A 20,259-nucleotide genomic window follows, 5' to 3' on the forward strand; every position below is an offset into this window, starting at 1 on the left:
ATGTGAACATCCATGACTGATTGCCCGCTTGACCTGACATGATGAAGCTCGACTATGATGCCGTGTGTCTGTATTGTTACATGCCGAAAGATGTTCTAATGTATCAGCAGTACGGTAGGCTGGTGGGAAAACAGTCTGCATCATCAGGGACGAATGTGGTGAGGTTGCACTGTATCAAAGAGAAAAAACAAACTTCCCTTTAACAGTACTCCTTCCAACTACAAGAGAGCATATTAAGAGCTATATAGATATAAACTAAAATCCTAGAAGACTACAATACTATTAATCTTTATAAGTTTTCTTCTTAGAAGATAATGTAGACTGCAAGGCAAAGCTTGTTATCTCCATACCTGTTCGGTTTTTCTCTCGTACACGGTGGTTGCGGAAAGATTGGACGGGGGTCGCGCGTTACCGAAAGCGGTTTGGCCTTTGTTGCCCCACGGCGGCGGGCGATCTCACACAGTGAGTGGGCAAATCTAGGTTGAGTCACTGCGAACCAACTACTTCGACGCTTCCACTCGGTCTCCGCTCAGCACACCGAAAGACATAGCACTCCGCCCATTCCGCACGTCGCCCACATCGTCGACCGCACGACAACTTTGAAAATTCCTATCCACAAGCGAGGAACAACACTAGAAGCGACCCCACTCGGCGACAGTTGAACGACGTACCCAGCACCACTCAGGAGAAAACGAAGAGCACACATTCATCATGTCTCTCACAAATTGCCGATTCTACGAGGAGAAGTACCCGGAGGTGGAGAGCTTTGTCATGGTCAACGTGAAGCAGATCGCAGAGATGGGCGCATACGTCAAGTTGCTCGAATATGGTGGGTTCAGGGCATATTGAAGGTATCACGAGCAAGACTAAGAGAATCCAGACAACATCGACGGCATGATCCTGCTTTCCGAACTTTCGCGAAGACGTATTCGATCGATCCAAAAGCTCATCCGAGTTGGCCGCAACGAAGTCGTCGTTGTACTCCGTGTAGACAAGGACAAGGGTTACATCGATCTGTCGAAGCGCCGAGTGTCGCCTGAGGATATCGTAAAGTGCGAGGAGCGATACAACAAGTCGAAGATGGTACACAGCATCATGCGCCACGTCGCCGAGAAGACCCAGACTCCCATCGAGGAGATTTACCAAACAATTGGCTGGCCGCTAAACAAGAAGTACGGACACTCGATCGACGCCTTCAAGCTCAGCATTACGAACCCCGAGGTCTGGAACGATGTCACATTCCCCAACGACGTTGTGAAGGAAGAGCTCCAGAGCTACATTGGCAAGAGGCTGACACCTCAGCCTACCAAGGTCCGATCGGACATTGAGGGTATGTTGGAGGAAAAAACACAACGTGGGCACTTTTACTGACGTCTATAGTCACCTGCTTCGGATACGAGGGTATCGACGCCGTCAAGACCGCCCTGCGATGCGCTGAGGCGAAGAACACGCCCGAGAATCAGGTCAAGGTCAAGCTCGTATCCCCACCTCTTTACGGTACGTGATGAAAGAGCCAGTATGTACGTTGTTTTGCTAATTTTCTCAGTCCTCACCTCGCAATGTCTCGACAAGAACGCCGGTATCGCATGCCTCGAACAAGCTATCATCGACATCAAGGAGAACATTTCAAAGGCCGGAGGTGACTGCCAGGTCAAGATGGCACCAAAGGCTGTCACCGAGAACGACGATGCCGAGTTGGCTGCGCTCATGGAGAAGCGTGAGCGCGAGAACCAGGAAGTCAGCGGTGACGAGGACGAGAGCACGAGCGACGAGGGTGGTGTTGCTGAGGCCGACTAAGCGGCTAAAGAATGACTTGCATACGAGCGACCATGATAATGAAGACGAAAGGGCATCTGCAAAAGTGGGCACGGGCGTTTGAGGCGTCGATTTGGTGGTTCACGAGCATGCGCAAAAGGCGTCTCGACATGTACAGCACCTTGTCTTCAGCCACATGCATATCTGCGTTTGAGCATAGAGTGGAGGGTTATAAAAGCGGCTTTTAGCGGCTCTAGCAGCAAATCAAGAATGAACAAGTACTAATGTCCCATTTTTCTTGTATCCGTCGAGTCGGATGCGACCGCTGGTGTTGGCTCAGCAGTAGGCGGGAGCTTGGGCCGTTGGCTGAGTGGAGCGGGAGAGGGACGTCGTGCGATGACGCTGTGGACCGCCGAGCATTGTAGGTGTTAATCCAGGTTTAGCCAACACTAGCACGAACAACCCTGTCTTATCGTGGATCCTGCTGCTTTGTTGTCTCTCTGACACCGCAGCTTCCCTTCTGCTCAACTCCTTGGCGCGTTGTGTTGTATCGTTGTGCCGCGCATTATTCGCTTTTCGAAGCTCAACGCTACCTCGGTACTTTGTTGCTGAGAACTCGGACAGCTCGATACTGCTCCCGCCAAGCTTGATAGAAGTTCTGCGAGACACGGCGCCTACGGAGCTCCGCCGCAACAATGGTGCGGTGGAATGAGCTTTTCAGCTCGGATGGTCAAAGCGGAAGGCACAGAGTCCAGGATGAGATGAGCGCGCGTAAGTTTTTCATCCTTTTTTTTTTCTCTCTTCCACCTTCAGTACTAACATTCGCCAGTTCTGCCAACGTCGCGTCGCGAACACCTCCCTCCTCCGCCGATCGACCCCAAGGATGTTACCATAGTAGCCCTGCGACTGAAGCATCAGATCGAACAAGTTGTGCCCTGCGAGCTCGAAGAGGAACAGGTCACCAGGGCGCATAGCAGTATCATCACCGATGCAGTGCTAGAGACCGCCAAGCAAGCAGGAGCTCCCGAGCACAATGCCTGCGTCGTTTTCTGCTTGTTGCAGGTCAAGAAGTGGTTTAAGAAGCAGGCTACTGCAGAGCTGTGGGATGCTGACCTACACCAAGTCCGCGCTGTGGCGGCAGAGATCATGGCCAAGCGCCTGATTGAGGCCGAAGAGGATACCGCATACCTTTTCGAGGAGGTGCTACTTAAGCGCTACTCGACACTGATTGATGGAGAGCCAACTACGCCTGCCAACGCCGTTGAGAAGGCTGTCGATCTCCACGCTGTGACAGTCATCGGATCGTCCGGCTACCAGAAGTGCATCAACTACCTATGGCGCGGATGGGTAGTCCAGGACGACGAGGACCCCAGTCGTTTTGTGCCGTACGAGAACAAGACCAACACCAGCTACTGGGCACATCTGGATCCAGATCGCATGCGAGTTCCAAAGTACCAGAACTGGGTGCAAATTGCTACGTCCCTCATCTTCCTGGGCCTTTACACTGGTGCTATCAACACTATCAACCCCTCTGGTGACCTGGATGTTGTCGAAGGTCTGCTGTACCTCTTCACTCTAGGCTTCATCTGCGACGAGGCGAACAAGTTCTGGAAGGTCGGACGATTCTACATCTCCTTCTGGAACATGTTCAACAGCACCCTGTACGCGCTGCTCACTGTCAGCTTCGTCCTGCGCATGGTAGCTCTTGGACACCCAATCAGCGACGGAAAGGATTTCAGGCGCGAGTACCTGAACAAGATGAGCTACGACTTCCTGGCTTTCACCGCGCCCATGTTCTGGATGCGTCTGCTGTTGTATCTCGACACCTTCCGCTTCTTCGGTGCCATGCTCGTTGTTCTCAAGGTTATGATGCGCGAGTCGCTCATCTTCTTCATGCTACTGCTTGTTGTCATGATCGGTTTCTTCCAAGCTTTTATTGGTCTCGACATCGCGGACGACCAGCTGGCAAACGACACTGTCTTTGTGTTCCAAGCTATGTTGAATGCTGTCATGCAATCTCCTGAGTTCGAGGGCTTCGACAACTTCTCGGTACGTCACAACTTATTTGATCAAATCAAGTATGTGCTAACAAGCAGTAGCCTCCCTTTGGAATCATCCTTTACTACATCTTTACATTCGTCGTCATGGTTATCCTGCTCAATGTTCTTATTGCTCTCTACAACTCTGCCTACGAAGACATTACACAGAACGCCATCGACGAATACATGGCACTTTTCTCACAGAAGACGATGCAATTCGTCCGCGCTCCCGACGAGAACGTCTTCATCGCTCCCTTCAACCTCATCGAGATGTTCTGTCTTATCCTTCCATTCGAGTGGTGGATGGACGAGAAGCGCTACGACAAACTCAACGACATGGTACGTACTCTTGCTAGCATATGCTGCCTACCACTTCACTATCTACATGATGAATATCTATGTATTTGCTACTTCAGAGCTTCGGCTATGAGACAATTATCACCTAGTACTGATTACAGCCCTTTTTCACCCCATTTTTTTTTACAAGCTGCATTGAGTCCACAGTCAAGCTGACACCAGAACAGGTCATGGCAGTGATATACTCCCCCCTTCTTATAGTCACCGCTATGCTCGAACAGCAAGAAGCCTGGGTCGTCAAAGAAAACCGTCGCCGCGGCGAAGACGACGAAGACACTACTATGGAGTGGGAACAAGTCCTCGACGGCTGTGACTTTGAAGCTGATGGCTGGGACAAGAAGGTTCAGGCGTCGCGTCCTAATGTCGAGTTCGACACTGCCGTCTTGGAAGTCCGACAACTGAGGAAAGAAGTCAAGGAGTTGAAGGACATGATGAAGATGCTTGTCGAGGGCAGGAAGGAAGGCTGGGGTGGTGACACACTTGGTCAGAGCGGATTGGCGCAACTAGACGCGGGAAAATTGGGCATGCAGGGTGAAAGCAGCGAAAACGGGGGAAGGGATGAGTAAGTGCGTTTCTTTGGCAGATGTGCTTTTGTTCTTGATTTGTTGTCGGTGCTGGTGTGTTGACTTTTGGGTTGTAGGCGCTACAGGAGCGAGTTTGGAGAGAGTAATGCGAGCGATTGGCATTCGGATTGAGCATGCCCCTCTCTCCTTCGTCCCTCTTCTTCGGTTCAATATTACGGAATACTACGCGATACGATATATGACACGATTTTAAATGATGCGATACAATGCTTTCGCCATATACCCCTCCTTTACGACGGAATGACGTATGTACGTTTCTAGACGGAAACGCAAAAATATTAAGCGATTTGTTTCTACGTGCTGCATTGTTCTGGATCGTGGTCATTTGTTCGACGTTGCGACGTGTAACCGGAATACGTTGCTTATCTTGTGGCGGTGCTGAGATGACGTGGCGGTCCACCAATTAGCGGTCACGCGCCCCTTAATTCGGGGCACCATCTGCCACCTCCAGACCCGGCTCCCGTTTCCCAGTTCCAGGTCCTCTCCGTCTTTGGAATTATCGCTCAAAGATAGCCCGCCATGCCATATCGGCCGAATCCTTGCAGCCGTATATCCGCAATACCAAGATGTCCGTCCTTCCTTCAAGTACAATGTTCATTGCTCTTTGCACTTTTACATGATCACTTCTGGATTACTTACCAGCATAACATTCATCCTCGTTCGGCGGCCTATGCTCCAAACGCTAATTGTACGAGAGCACGCAAAAGTACAAACATGCGCATTGCCCTCATCCACGGTCCTCTTTTTATTACCTCTCCCTTTTCTCTCATCAACTTGATTGATTCGCAAACCTCCAGATTCCTCTTTCCCACGAACTGAAAGAGAGCGAACATGTCTCTCTACACAGCCCCCCTTACTACGACCAAAGGGGAGGAGGCCAAGACCACACCCAAAAGACTCCTCCAGACTTTCCAAGAAGTACAGGCTTGGCAACGCGACAACGAGTACCTCAGAAACCATTACCGGTCTACCACAGGTTCCTATCGAGAATGCCTGAAAAGCCTGTCATACCTACACAACCAGACCGGCAACATCTATACGCATCTCATCGGCGCAGTAGTGATACTCTCCTATGGTATCTACGCTTACAACAGCGTTAGTGCGCGATACGTTACCGCTGATATCAACGATCTCCTCGCGTTCGGTGTCTTCATAGGAAGTGCGGTTGCTTGCTTCGGGATCAGCGCTACGTTTCACATGTTTGGGAACCACTCTAGCGCCGTTTACCATACCTGGCTCCAACTCGATCTTTACGGCATATTCATCCTGATTGTTGGAACTGTGTACTCTGGAACATACTATGGATTTTACTGCGAGAGACAGTATTGGATGTTGTATTCCGTCGGGATTACCACTATTGTCACGGGTGCCGCTACACTTTGTTCGATACCGCGATTTCGTACGCCAAAGTGGCGCTGGGCGAGAGCGACATTGTTCTGTGCTATCGGTTGGTCAGGCGCGGTTCCCATGACGCATGCTGCGCAGTCATTTGGTATTGAACAGGCTGATAAGCAGATGGGTTGGTGGTTGATGATCTGCGAGGGATTGTGCTATATCACCGGTGCTTTCATCTATGCAGTGAGTACATGACAAAGAGGGTTTCTCATAACTGCAGTCATTAACCGACCATATAGATCCGCTTCCCCGAGAGATTTCGTCCCGGCCTCTTTGATATCTGGGGTTGCTCACATCAAATCTTCCATCTTTGTGCTGTCGGGGGCGCGGCTTGGCACTTAGTGGCTCTTCTCAAGGCTTTCGACTATAACCATGATCCGGTAACGAGAAGATGTTGAATGCGATACGCCTTGGAGCGGTGGTAGTATACCAGCTTTAGGCCACGCTTGAAGAATTCATTGTACAATTCCAGGGCTTCAACCCGCAAATCCCAAGCACTTGTGCTGTTACGTCAAAGCCGCAGACATTACAACTCCATTCTCTCGCCCGAAGCCGATGATCGCCAGGCCACTTCTGCTGTCCCCTTTGCCACAAATAAGCCAGATTCTCAGTCGGGGTATTCGCCTGTGAATCAGGTGCTTAAGTACAGTCTTCGTAGCTCGTTATACATTACTATCACTAACACTATTGAGATGACCCACCGGAATGATCTAATATTGAGGGCTGCCAAAGCGTAAGGGGCCGCGCTCTACCTGTTTGGGGCGCAGGATGAACCGATGTTGATTATGATAAAGTTGCGCAGGGTGTTCTAGCCCTAAGGGTTGATATTTAGCGAAGTAACATACGAGCATACCTGCTGAAAACCCGCAAAAGCGTTGCAGGCAGCATGCATGGCTTGCACAGCCTGATAGCCTGCATGTTTGGGTGGTCCAATACCGCCTGGTAGGAATCTATTGGCTGTCGCATGATGACCCCTCATCTACAGAGCCGCATACAACTCTGGCTTATCAGCTGTGACACTTTTCAATATGTTCACGTTTCACTGTTCTTCAGCACAATCATGTCCATCAGTCGCATCACCCCATCACTCATAGCTGCGAGCAACGAAAACACCGTAGCGTTAGTAAATGTAAACGCCGATTTCTCCCTTATCAAGCTCGAAGCTCCGAATGAGTTCAAGGATCTCGGACGATCGCTGACCCACCACCGTCGAGAGCTGGCGGAAGAAGGAGCCGTGCACAGGACAGCTCGTCGACTGGGTGCTCTATTCGAAAGCATTGCGCCCCTCTCTCCACTTGTGATCAAGGCCTATGGTGCAAGAGTCTCGGAGATATCACGAAGTCACACCAATGAGAATTCTGCCCCTCGCCATGGGGTTTTTGCCGACTGTATTGGCATGGATGGAACTTCGGTTTGGGCTGCAGCTACTTCAGGAAAGTCAGCTATAACAGTCCATCTGCTTGCTTGCATGCTAGCACGAGCCTGGTCAGGATCACAAGCTACGTCCATATGGGTAGAAATTGTTGAATCACGGCGTCAAGAATTGAAGAAGCAAATACACGAGGGCATATACAACGATTACACCCAAGTTGGACTAGCAGTGTCAGCCGATCTGACACGGACTGACCTTGCTCAATGGGATGCGTCAGCTCGATCATGGCTCCAGGTCGCCGACGATGAACTTATTCGCCGTCAAAAGCAATTGATGCTTATCATCAACAACATCAACATGCCCGTCAATCATGGCACGTCAAACTTTAGTACCTACGCAAGAGTAGTGGAGGCTTGGAAGACAGCAGTAGAGGCTCTAGAAAAGCTTCTCCAAGGTCAGCCACAGAGACTATCCAAAGGATCCGTATTGCTTGGTCTCGCATCTTGGCATTTGTACCCAGATCTACTCATCCTTGGTGAGAGCGTCACCGCGGTAGACTTTAAAGATCCCATTATTGCGGACTGCGCACAACTCACCATAGGGTTATGGAATCCTGATATTGACAAGGACGAAGGTGTTTACTGGTCACTATCCCTCTCTCATCTACGCTTTTACGGCGATCCCGTCAAGGTGACGAGCATTACTACACGCGATGCATCCCGGCTGGATATCGAAGAGCTTCACTTGCTCACCATGGGCGCCTTTCTCGCAGATTGGGGTAATATCCGAGCTTCGGACTTCACTCAAGCGGCTCACTTTTTCGTTGCTCTTGATAATGCTGTGTGCAATGACAAGGGTTCTCCTCTCAATATCGATTTGGATTGGAGCTGGATACACCTGTTTGGTGACGCTTCAAGAAAATTCTTGGCACTTCCAGACACAGAGAGAACAGCCGCGTCTACTTTCATTGCTCTTGGACACAGGCGTGGCCATAGCCTTCTCAGTAGAGACACAGCACAGATCCCACCAATAATGGGTCTTTGCCATCCATGGATACAACAAATTCTTCGCGCCGATATGGGAGATATACCATATTTTGCCCATGGAGCCCCGGGAAAAGATATGGCAGTTGAGATGATGCGGTACTTTGCTCAACACCTGGAACTTCGCCATGATGAGTGTATCATCATGATGCGTGACAGAGACACATATACCACGGCAGTTCCCCATCGAGAGGGAACGCGTAGCTACCATATAAACTGGGTGGAATTCAAGGCCTGGTCATGGGATCATTCATGTAGATGTCTGCAACAGGGACACGCCTGCCATTATGGGCATTGCCAATGTCTTGATCAGAACATCAAATGCTCATCAGCATGCCATGGTGAAGATGTGGTCGCATATAGTGGAGAATGCACGGGACCAGGATGCATCAGAAGTGGTTTTGACTTTGACAAGACGAACGACGTTCACCCATCGGAACAAAATCACCGCACAAAACAAACCCACCAATGCTCAAACATCGTGCATGGCGAAGCACACCGCTACATACGAGGCGAAATATTTCAGCGTATGAGCCCAGACCAGATACATCCGTTAAGCGATCTTGGTATTCGGATGAATCGAACTAAATCTAATAGACCGAAATCGCAGTTATTACGTGGCGAGATCTCCGTTTCGCGCCCATATGGCATTGTGAGCAGACCACATGCAACTCACCAGAGCCACGCACTATGTAGCTGCTTCTATAGCAAGTATGACCAGAAGGGACCAAACTTTGTGTTGATCGCCGGGTCTGTGGATCACGTCGCACTGCTCGTTCGTACCGATTCCGGGGTCCGGGCAAGGAAGACCAGACTCAAATCAGCGCAGCGGCGAGCACAGACTGAGCCACTACATACAGTGGAGCAGGTGACCCAAGCTATAAGAGCTGGCCAACTTCCTGCAAAGTCGCTAGCCACATACTTCATCTCTCTTCGACATGGCAACCAGATTGCTGTACCCACGCTCCATAAGGGACTCGTGGTCAAGACGTTCACGGTTGAACCTTACTTGCGGTCACTACGCGCACTTTCTCTAGCCACAGAAACATTCAAAGACCTCCCTGGATCCACAATCAGCCTAGGCATTATATCCACACCACTTCACGATGCGCTATGGCTCCCACCTACAGGCGTGCAGCGCCTCAATCGGCAACAAAAATTCTCATGTATAGCAATGTTTGAATCAGGCTCATACAATATTGAACCAACGGCGCTTGACGATGTCATAGCCATCTCCTCACGGAACAGCATATTCACATCAAAGCTGCTTCATCACGATCCAAGCTCCATTGAACACAAAGACGATATTACTCGAGTCATCGGAAACGTGGGAAAGACTGGCATGGTATTGATGGTCGCACCTCAAGCGCCGCGTCTGCGTAAGATCGACCTGAATAATTTTCGTCTTGTTTCTCACGCGCCATTCGACGGGAAATCAGAAGACTCTTTCAGGTCAACATCCTTGCATTTGAGGTTTACTGAATTCGAGATGGCGTTCGATGTTGGCCAGCGAGGCGCGATCGACAAAGACCTCTGCCTCGTTGAGACCTTGATACAAGTTTACGACAGAGATGAATGGATCGCGGACATAGACGTTTTGCCGTTATTCAACGAAGGCAATGATGCCATACGTCGCAATGATATCACCTGCACAGGCTGCTCACTCGCATCGCAAACTACGGACATCCCCAGTTGGCTTGTGTCCGTTGACAACTGGGAGGAACTCCTAGATGCTCCTAAGGGCTTGGGTAAACTCAACGTTGCTGTTTTCAGAGCACACGACAACTGGATTGCACGCTTAGCTGCTGCATGCATAAGTCTGCAAAGAGGGTTTCGAATCGTCATCAATCCTGTGGACAAGGTGTGTTGGGGTTGTTGTTGCAGAAAGAAATGGGGATGGAGTGCGGAAACGTTGAGCCTATCGCGTTACGCAGCACTTAACCATTTTGATTCGGAAGACCTGGATGACAATGACTGCGAACATAGTGATGAAGGAGACAGTTCAGATAGCTCTGAGAGCGATACCTCAGGATCGCCACGTTCGGATAGCTCTGAGAGTGACACCTCAGGGTCGCCACATTCGGAAGCGTTGACTGAAAGAGACACTTCCTTGAGCAACCTGCCAGATCTTGAAACGGGCTCCATGGAACTCAGTTCATATACAGGACTTGTCCAAAAAGCTTTGAGAAAGATGGTCACCGACCCCGGTTACGAGTCAGACGACACTGTATTCAATGTGGAAGGGGAGACACAACTCCATCATATGCCTCAAGTGTTCATCCTTTGATGGCGACAATCGAACAGCAGCTGACTTGAGTAGCTCAGTGATGCAAGTCTGCAACTCAGAAATGCGCCAAAGAGGGGGAATCGAGCTGCATCAGATGCAACTTGGAATTCCGCAATAAAATACATGTAGGACGATGTGGGGGCGATTCTAATCGCAGCAATGCATAAGTCTCCGAGGATGCTCTTCTTCTCCTTCACTGTCCTACTCACCGCCTTCTTCAGACCATTCGTGATACTTGTCATTGCAGCTCTAAGCATATCTATAGAGCTCGAAAATTAGGATCTTCGAAAAGCTCTTCGAAAAGCGGATATCATCTGAAGTTGGTAGGTTGCTTGATATCGACCTGGGCGTGGTTTAGATGTTGAGCAAGTTCAACAAGTGCTAAGAGCTTGTGAGATTGAACGCTAGTGTATTGAATTATACCAGTTAGCTTTTTGATAGGCAAACTTGTGGGCTCTGTGATTATCTAATTGCGTATCTTTCAGGTCAGCACAAGATATGGTGATCTCTCGGTCAAAGTATCGAAGGCACGAGGCAGCAAAGGAATGTCGGCATCAGAAGAAAAAGAAGAACCCCTCACGGGATAAGCTGACGGAACGGTCTTTGTGAAGCTGTATCGCAGATTCATCCACCTACCACTAATAGATTGATGGGCTCAACAATAGAAAGAATTGGCAAAAAAAAAAACATACAACAGCGGGGATTCGCTAGTGGTCACCCACCTAACTACTAATCCGCCGGTACACTGCTTGTATATGGCTGAGCGGACGGGAAGCCTAATTTTCAGTGTCCTATGGTCGTATGTGAAAGAACTGCTGTGGTGTTGCGTTCATGTAGTCAGTGAATGCTGCTGCTGATATTGGTCAAAAATCGAATTGCATTAAATGATTCTGCGCTTAGAACGCCAGATAATATGTATGTATAGGGTATCGTATCAAATCGTAATCGTGATGAAAGAAACTAAGAAGTTGAACTCGTGGTACTGCGAGCCGGTGAAAGGAAATTTGACGTAAGCGCTATCCGGTACTTCGGGATGCGGTCAGGCGTAGGGGTGGTCTTGACGCCATTGTGAGATCGATCAGCGACCTCTGCCTTTACGCTTTCCGATGCGTCCTTGGTAGGTGTGCTCTCATCCTCTATGGTTGAATCCTTCCTACGTTGATTCGGCGTAGGGGTGTCCGGCGTCAATGGCGGGCTGTCCTTTGAAGGTTGTGGTGTGATTCGCTCGCCATGCGTCCAAGCCTCGGAGACGAGATTTAAATTGGCCGGCGTGCTAGCCGTAGAGGATGCAGCAACAAGGTCGTCGGAGGAGCGCTTGGTCTGTGAGAAGGATGGTGACGTTGTGATATGAGCATGGGGGAACCCAAAACCTTCCATCTTGGCCGCCATTGCTTGGTTGTATTCTTGTAAATCGTTTGTCTCGGTAGCCGTCGAGGAGGGGATACTGAAATCGTCATGCATCTCGGGAATGGTGCTTATCTGCGAGTTGCCATTCATGACGACTTGGTGCGACACTACCGGGCCTTTCCATTCAGGATGCGGTATTCGTCCGATGATGTTCAGTCTGCCCGTTCCTACTCTAGCCCATTCCCAGATACCTCGACGCGAAGGTGTCCTTTGTGGTGGTTGCACTGGTCCTCCTTCAAGCTCCCCGAGTGCTTCGTCTTCTATATGGCTATTCTGGTGTGGGGGAGAGGCGTCGTCTGAGCTTCGGCGGCGCTCTTCTAGGACTGGGCGTGACTTCTGTATCTCCGTTCCGCTGCTTTGAGCTCGCTCTAGGCGTCTGCGCTCCGGTGGCGTCACTTTGCGCAACTTCTCCCTGTCCTTCTCCCTCTCCCGAATCGCGTCGGGGTTGGGCGGCTGACTGGCGACTGCCATCTCCGTCGATGTGACTACTGTCGAACTCGCCGGACTTGTCAGCCGACGGCGGAGAGGACCGACGCTGCCTTCTTGTGGGCGAGCCGGTAGGGGACGAGACGGGTGAGGCGTCTTCGGGGGAAGAGGGCGGGGAGGGCGGTTCTGCTGGTCGGAGCTTATGTAAGGGACGGATTTGGCGGATGACGGGCCGGCTTTCTTCTTTACTGGTTAATGGATGTTATTATGCGTGTTGTGATTGTGACAGCGACGAGACGGCTGATATGGGATTGGAAATGGGCTGGGTGGAGATCAGAGTCACACACCTTGCTTCCCCTTGCCCTTGCCCTTTGTGTGGCAGTTGGGCCCAGCTTCGTGGTCATGGTAGTCGCATTCGTTGCCCTCATCTGTAGGGTCGTCAAATAGCATGCCGCCAGTACCTGACCTGATTGCCTTGACCAAGTCGATGGCGAAATCGGGGTTGTTCTCAAAGCACTCGCGGTAAGTCTCAACATCGCGCTCACTGCCAGGATCCATGATCTGGCGGGCTGCGATGCGCGTCATGAGCTTGCGGAACGGTGACCCTGTCGGGCTTTTGCGATAGATGTCGTCGATCTCGTCAGCGTCAGGTACCAGCTCGGCCTCATTTAGGCCTTTTCGATACTGGTCCATGGCGACGTTCTTCAACTGAGCCATGTCGAAGCGATCGCAGAGGAGATAGAGTTTGTGGCAGCTCACAGCATACTCGTACTTGAGATTGGCGTCAGCCATGTCGGAGACATCGTCGAGGCTGCCTTGGTACAGCCATTTCACCAGCAGCTCGAAGCCGGCGGGGCTGTGGTCGGGGAGATCGAGCTGGTCTTTTCTAGTGTGGCCGTCTGCATCACCAAGCAGCTCGTTCTCGAGGGTCTCGGAGTGGTGGCACAGGAGGTTGCGGTGCAGCGACCAGTGGCGGTTGGACTCGCCTACGTATATATCGATCATAGGGCCGGAGAGCAGTCTATCGCGTTGCAGCTTAGCTTTTGCCCGTACATGGAGGCGATGGGAATAGAGGCGGTGGGTCAGGGCCGGGCGCAACGCGATGCATCGCGAAGGTGCTTCGGGCCTTTGCGCCAGGTCGAATTGCGGTGCATCGGCCGACGGCGCATTCTTGGTCACGTCGTCATCGCCTTCCAAAGACGCCTGCGATGCACCTGCCCTCTTACCGTGGTCGAGGAAAGGATCGTCTACGTACTCAGCAAAAGTCGCGGCAGGCACGTCGCCAATGCTCCCAGAAGCCATCCGTGACCGCTTGGAACCCGGAATGGCAAAATCACGATTGTATGATCGCAACGTCTGCCACATGCAGCGCGGTGATGGCGCTCATGTATGCGCAGCAGCTTCTGTTGGGAATAGTACGTGTCGCGATGCGGTGAGGGCTGTGAGGTGTCTTTGGATGAGGTGTACCGTGGAGACGGGCTGGAGTGGAGACGCCCATGGAGCATGCGAGGATGGCTGGGTGGCTGGCTTGCCGTGACGTCGTTGGCACGTCCGGGTTAGCTTCCGCTCTGCCTAGACCCGGGTCATCGTGATCGCTCCAGGACCTGCATTGCTACCGCGAGCAGCTACTTAACCATCAACCATCTACACCCTCTTGTCAAAGGTCTGCTCCACGAGAACCCCCATCGGTTGCATAGCGACAGTAGCGCCGACGGCTATTTCGCCTTTCCAGACACCGCCGCACTGAGCATCTGCGGAGTCGCCTATTTACCATAGCTTCTCTTACCAAAGTAGGCTCGTTAGACAAGGGTTGCTCTCCCTGCCTCAGAACCGTTGTTTCCAGCCACGGCAAAGTTCCAGCTAACACGGGCCTGTAATTTGACTCTTGTGTACATGATCAACAAACACTAGAAAGACCATTTATACAAATTGACCCATTGGTGGCTCTTGAAGCTTCGACCTGGGCACACCCTGGGCACATTGCCGATTTACACTCCTCTCTTATTTTGCTTTCGTTTTTGAAAATCTCTGGAAAAAGCCCTCTTTTTTCTTTGCTCACATCTCCTCAATTCCACCAAACTCGCTTCTACAAAATCATGCCACCCACACTCAAAGATCGCACGCGATTTGCAGCGATCGTCCAGTCCAGCTCCTCACACAACACCCAACTCAAGCAAATGTGGAGAAAAGCAATGCTGTGCTGTGGAGATTCGTCGTCCAAGCGGCCTTCCGAAGGAATTTCTGGCAGGCGAAAGCTTGCACTGTACATGTTGCCACGACCCTCTACCAGAAACTTCGTCACGGAATCGAAAGGATACCTTTCGAGATAGTTTCAAACACCTATGCTGGGGCTGGTCTGCAAGGATCAGTATCCTGGCCAATGGGAAAGCGACTGTATGCGCCAAGGCCAGCCTGAGTCTACGACCCCATTCCGCGGACGCCTCATACCGCTTCCCGTTCTACAGCTGCACTACAAGGCGACCGTAGAAAAAGCACGCAACATTGCTTTCTTTACTCCAGCTCACACCGAATCGCTCATATGACCAGTTCGCCGACTTTACATGACACATTTGGCTGTGAGCCCTTTGATCATTTCCTCCTGGTATGCCAGCCAGGACGGCTGAAGCTCCCTAGTCGCGGCTGACGCGGGGCAACAGGAAAAATGGGACCCAGAGTCGACTCTACACCAAGACGAGCAAGAACGAAACATTGTCAGAGCATGGATTAGCCTCGGCCAACGAGGCCGCTATGTAGGATCTCCTCGTCCAACCATGGGGATACTTTGCAGGTCAGGCCACTGATGTGCACGTCAATCAGCCGTACTTCGAGCGATGCAGGGAAGACGATATTTCTTTGCCCGATCACATCCCTTCAAACCTGTCAGTGTTTGAGAAGCGCAAGGCGACAGATCCAGACAATTGGGGTGTTGCTGGTGTTATCTGGATTCGGACGTGGTACGGCAACGAAGCATCTCTGGACAACATGTCGGACAAAGAGATCGTCACACGTGCGAGTGCCGACGAAGCATATACTCGGTTGTGGCGGAAAGCTTCATGTCCTCCACAGGACCATTACAAGTTTAACGCTGATCTGTTTGGTCCAAATGTATTCAAAGATGATGCTACTGCTTATGGGGTAATAGCACGGGACGCAGACGATGAGGTGGAGCTGATGAGTGATGTCCCATCTTTCATACTGAGCGCTCTGATCCAGTGCCCCGACGCGATGGAACCTAATAGTGGAAGTCGTGATACGGCGGAGGACGACGATGATCTAAGATCGCGACAAGCTCTGCTTGTAGTGGTTGCAGACCGTGAGGCATGTGAAGATGGTTGGGTGTTGCTTGTAGCTCTCAACCATAAAGGCCAGGTGTTGCACATGCGTGTCAGATGCAAAGCCTATCAAGTCTCAGAGCAAGTGTACTCTTTTAGGGACGGTGGTGAGCCACTGGATATCACGGAAGGGGAAGAGAATGTAATTCACTATCTGGATGGCAATCAATCGGGCGATGGATGGGATGAAGACTGACCCATCACAAGGGTGCAGAGACGCTAGTAGGCTCTCCACAAACACGAGCTAAAACTACCAACATTCTCAGGCTTGTTGCCTAATGATCCGGAAGTTTGTTGTACTGTCGCAGAGAAAGTAAAGGTATAGATGTCTGCGTATTCTCATCCAAATCACCTCCGCTCGCAAAGCGCAACTTTCGACAAGATCCGCCGTGTTCGTAATCCCAAACCATTCTACCCAGTTTCTTATCGCCACCGCTCAAAGCGACCGCATTACAAAGCCCATACCCATTCTTATGACACACGGCGTCCATGTTCGTGGTAAGGGCCACAAGCGTTGGGTCTCGAACGGTTTTCGAAGTTTTGGTCGTGGTGGATTGCACTACCCACAAGAGCAGAGCTGCAAGTGTCAAAGTTGCATTCAAAGCCAACCACACATACAAACGACGCCGATTGACTAACGCACGCACTATCGGTTCTGATGGTATCGCGGTAATTGTCGTATTGGAGTCTGTGGCTTGTTCTACCAGAGCGCTACGCGTCGCGTGGTACGCGACTGCCAACATTCCCGCAAGATAATTTTGCACATTGTCTTGGTGCTGCGACCCAACGCCCAGTGAGACCAGATGTTGTAAAACGTCTGTCATCATATCCAAGGTGGGGAGTATAGCTAAATCAGGCATCAGGTCTGGCTGTGACTGATTCGCTCCGTTTAGTGGTGATGCTACGTGGAGGTTTTCGGAGGCACCAACCAGTGTGATGTTGTAGTTTTGTTCCTCGGTCATTCCGATCCTCATTGTGACCTCTGCGACTAGAAAGCAATCCGTCGCAGTCCATTCACCGTCGACGAACCATGAGGAATTGAAGTGGCTCACGCCTGTGGGCAAATGTCCAAATCTACCCGGTTTAGATGAACACTGGGTAGTATTGGTTCCCAAGTCTGCGTCATCCTCATTGTTTAGGCCTATACGACCGACAAGAATCGAGACATTTCTTTTGTTCTCATAAAAGGTAGTTGGCTTCTTGTAGAGTTCTGTGGCGCTCGTAAAGTTCCACTTTTCCGTCATCCAGAAACCTAAGTTTCCCATCTTTTTACTGTTAGCGGGAAGTTCCTGCATGCTAGCATTAGCGAGGGAACTTGGCTTCCAATCTCCAGGGGTTTCCGAGTCGAATTGTACGTTCATCCACTCAATATTCGAAACCTCAAAATATGGCATTTGCGTTAAAGCAAGACTTTCCGAGGGAAGATGAGGATCCAAGTACATATAGCGTCGTTGAGTAGCTTGGGTGGCGCTAAAGGCGTAGTCCGAATCCCTGGCACCCATAGTAGCCGCTCTCAATGCGATCGCGACAATATCCTCTGGGTAAAGAAAGCTGTCCCACGCGTCTTGGGTCCTGATATCTGGAAGTTCATAGTTTCGTGTTCGAAGATGGACGAGCTGGGATGAAGGAATCCACTGCAAGGACGAGTTGGCGAGAGGTGCTGCAATAGAGGATGGCCACACGAGTACGACAATGATGACTGCAAATAGCGAACAGTATAGATGCTGGGGGGATCCAAAGCCAGAAAATATCGGAAGCCTCATGTCTACCACGCGGCAAAGCTCCACAAGTGTGATTCCGGTTTTGCCAAGAAGGAGGAAGACAAGGCGCCAGATGATGAGTGACGAGCCAATCTCAGCTATGAGCCGCAGAAGGACTAATGCAGCAGAAACAAAGCCAGTCGCTTCTGCTTGGTATAGCCCAGACTCGCGCTGGAAGAAGTAGGCTGGGGTTGCGATTCTGAAAGCACGCCCATCGACTAGGGTGAACATGATCCCAACAAAGGCTACACACAGACACAGGTGAAGTGGGTACCAGTGCCATGCTTTACAAGAGTTCCAAAATCCTTTGTCGTCTTGACGATTGAAGCAAATCTGCGGCTGATCTAGTTGATGCGTGGAAATCGTGGCCTGGGGTCTCATGTTGAATCGATGACGCAAGCTGATGCCGTAGAATGGAACGATGGATCTTTAAGAGACGGTAAGAGATTGAGGAAGCGCCGAGAGAACGGAATAGAACCTCAGATGGTTGGCTCTAAGACTGCGTGATTTGCTTCGCATCCAAACATCCGAGGACCCGCATTGAGTCGATGCACAGTCGGGTCGGTTCCCCTCAGCCTGATGCACTTCTACTGATAACGAACGCCACTTCTCACAACGAAAGAGTTGAGTCGCTCCACAAACGAACGCTATTCCAGATGCATATATGGAAGGATCACGCAACTGGCAGTGCTTAATGATTATTGGTCACACACTGCATTTGCATCGCATCTACGCGTACTCGAAATAGAGGTTTCCAAGCGAAGCTCGAGTCCATGAGCTTGTTGACAATCGCATGTCATACAGGTTCACCGTTTGGAATTATCCTGTAGACGTTGATTATGGTCGACGAGGCTGGATTGCGCAAAAGGCAATGGGTTCGGGAGCACTTCGCCAATATAGAACGGGGGAGATTCATGCAATAAGGCCTGTGTTTGTGTATGAACGAACACAGCAAAGACCAAGAAATATTGCATTCAGAGAAAAGAACGAGACTTACCTGAGCGCAGGTTGTTAAACCCAAGGAGGTCTAATGTTGCATGGTAGGCAAGCACGAGAAGACTATCCATTAGAACCCCCACCCCTCTGATTTCTTATTGCCATGCATAGTGCTCGTTGTTCAACCATAAAGGCGCCTCGTTTTCCGTACCGCCAGACTCGTCGTACCAAAGCAGGCTGGCGATACTATCGTTCTCCCGCTCGATGACCTCATATTCCAGACCACTCTGAGCCAGCATGTCCAGAACCAAGGGCGTAGGATCCCACAACTTGACGACGTCTAATCTCCAACTCTTCGCTTCGGCCCTTGCTGCTTGTAAAACCGCTCTGAGATATCCCACTTGCTGGTTGTAAGCATTAGAATCAGGCCGTTTTGCCACATCTGAAGATAGCCTTGTTGCGGTCTCGTCGATCTCTACGACAAGCCGAAGCACGTATAGCACGTTTGCCGATGAACTTTTGTCGGGTTGATTGTAGTACCGGTGAGTCCAAATGGCCCAGATTTGACTGCCTGGCGGTCCGGCGATAGCACCTTTTACGTCGGGTGTTCTATTAAAAAGGTGTCTGGTGGCGAAATTTTCTTTAGATATGTGCCACAGCATATGGTCCAGGTCTGGAATGATCGTGAAGCGGAATCTTGAGCCTTGTGCGGGTACAGCCATACGAGATCGAACCATCTTTTCATCCCGCTTGCAAAATGCTTCCAGTTCATTTTCTATGATTGGTAAAGCAAGCGAAGGCCATACTGTAGTATCAGGTTGAAGCTCGATCTGTGAATTTGTAGCGTTCGGTGGCCAACCCAGCTTCGTGTAAAATTGTTTGCCGATGTCAGAGTATAGAGTGCTCCCTACACACCGCTGCCCTTCCGCCTGCCATGTGTGTAACACTCTCGCCAGCTCACGCATCATGCGTGCTGAATAACCTCGACCACGGTATGCTTCAGGGCAAAAGACACTGGCTATACCATGCACTATGTTCTCACTGATTGTACCGCTAGTATCGCTGGTGAGCGAGCGCTTGTAGAAGCTCTCGCAAGAGCACAGAATTTGACGTTCGCCTGGAGCTTGATCTCGGTGGACTAAGATCCACATTGTCATGCCTCCATTGCGGGCCAAAGGCACTGTGGTGAGGAGGTGCGACTCTTCCAAGAAGAGCGGGAGTGTGAGCGAATCTTTCCACATGGTAAAGGTATTTGTCGAAATGGCTGTGCACTCTTCAGTGGTAGGATGTCGGAGAACTAGATAGGAACTATCGGACGGCGGCAGGTCTTCTTCGGCGGACTCAACCATGGTGGCGGCCTTACAGTACACGGAGTCGAGTCGATTTCAATAGTCGTCCTGAGTATCGTCACTGCGGTATGTGCGCTGTTGGAAGCATGCTAGGGTGCCACGAGCTCTGGGCACCTCTATATGCACAATCGGGCGTGACGGCGCGATATCATTGAAATCGGTATGGACATACAGCCTTTGAAACTATACTAATCCAGTTCTTGAGACATTCTGGGTA

At 50.8% G+C, this 20,259-nt stretch overlaps 8 protein-coding genes across 8 annotated transcripts; 5 read left to right on the forward strand and 3 right to left on the reverse strand.

Annotated features, from left to right (window-relative positions):
- Positions 1–711: 711 nt before the first annotated feature.
- GT037_002834 (eukaryotic translation initiation factor 2 subunit alpha) lies at positions 712–1,797 on the forward strand (the record flags this gene model as incomplete). Its single annotated transcript, XM_038927881.1, has 4 exons — positions 712–829; positions 881–1,330; positions 1,381–1,497; positions 1,547–1,797. The coding sequence occupies 4 exons, from the start codon at positions 712–714 to the stop codon at positions 1,795–1,797; spliced, it is 936 nt and encodes a 311-aa protein (XP_038789159.1).
- A 653-nt stretch (positions 1,798–2,450) lies between these two features.
- On the forward strand, positions 2,451–4,717 carry GT037_002835 (potassium ion channel yvc1; the record flags this gene model as incomplete). Its single annotated transcript, XM_038927882.1, has 4 exons — positions 2,451–2,526; positions 2,585–3,804; positions 3,855–4,133; positions 4,319–4,717. 4 exons carry the CDS (start codon positions 2,451–2,453, stop codon positions 4,715–4,717), a joined length of 1,974 nt encoding a protein of 657 aa, XP_038789160.1.
- Positions 4,718–5,566: 849 nt separating this feature from the next.
- Positions 5,567–6,528, forward strand: GT037_002836 (uncharacterized protein; the record flags this gene model as incomplete). The annotated part of the gene is made up of 2 exons (XM_038927883.1): positions 5,567–6,313; positions 6,370–6,528. The coding sequence occupies 2 exons, from the start codon at positions 5,567–5,569 to the stop codon at positions 6,526–6,528; spliced, it is 906 nt and encodes a 301-aa protein (XP_038789161.1).
- A 662-nt stretch (positions 6,529–7,190) lies between these two features.
- On the forward strand, positions 7,191–10,832 carry GT037_002837 (uncharacterized protein; the record flags this gene model as incomplete). The annotated part of the gene is made up of 2 exons (XM_038927884.1): positions 7,191–8,644; positions 9,143–10,832. The coding sequence occupies 2 exons, from the start codon at positions 7,191–7,193 to the stop codon at positions 10,830–10,832; spliced, it is 3,144 nt and encodes a 1,047-aa protein (XP_038789162.1).
- A 960-nt stretch (positions 10,833–11,792) lies between these two features.
- Positions 11,793–14,030, reverse strand: GT037_002838 (uncharacterized protein; the record flags this gene model as incomplete). The annotated part of the gene is made up of 2 exons (XM_038927885.1): positions 11,793–12,913; positions 13,013–14,030. The coding sequence occupies 2 exons, from the start codon at positions 14,028–14,030 to the stop codon at positions 11,793–11,795; spliced, it is 2,139 nt and encodes a 712-aa protein (XP_038789163.1).
- A 1,174-nt stretch (positions 14,031–15,204) lies between these two features.
- Positions 15,205–16,193, forward strand: GT037_002839 (uncharacterized protein; the record flags this gene model as incomplete). The annotated part of the gene is made up of 3 exons (XM_038927886.1): positions 15,205–15,267; positions 15,323–15,415; positions 15,459–16,193. 3 exons carry the CDS (start codon positions 15,205–15,207, stop codon positions 16,191–16,193), a joined length of 891 nt encoding a protein of 296 aa, XP_038789164.1.
- A 79-nt stretch (positions 16,194–16,272) lies between these two features.
- Positions 16,273–17,988, reverse strand: GT037_002840 (uncharacterized protein; the record flags this gene model as incomplete). The annotated part of the gene is made up of 1 exon (XM_038927887.1): positions 16,273–17,988. The coding sequence occupies one exon, from the start codon at positions 17,986–17,988 to the stop codon at positions 16,273–16,275; it is 1,716 nt and encodes a 571-aa protein (XP_038789165.1).
- An 860-nt stretch (positions 17,989–18,848) lies between these two features.
- GT037_002841 (uncharacterized protein) lies at positions 18,849–20,042 on the reverse strand (the record flags this gene model as incomplete). Its single annotated transcript, XM_038927888.1, has 1 exon — positions 18,849–20,042. One exon carries the CDS (start codon positions 20,040–20,042, stop codon positions 18,849–18,851), a length of 1,194 nt encoding a protein of 397 aa, XP_038789166.1.
- Positions 20,043–20,259: the final 217 nt, after the last annotated feature.

The sequence above is a fragment of the Alternaria burnsii genome (assembly GCF_013036055.1).
Source record: "Alternaria burnsii strain CBS107.38 chromosome Unknown 746, whole genome shotgun sequence".
NCBI classification, from domain to species: Eukaryota; Fungi; Ascomycota; class Dothideomycetes; order Pleosporales; family Pleosporaceae; genus Alternaria; species Alternaria burnsii.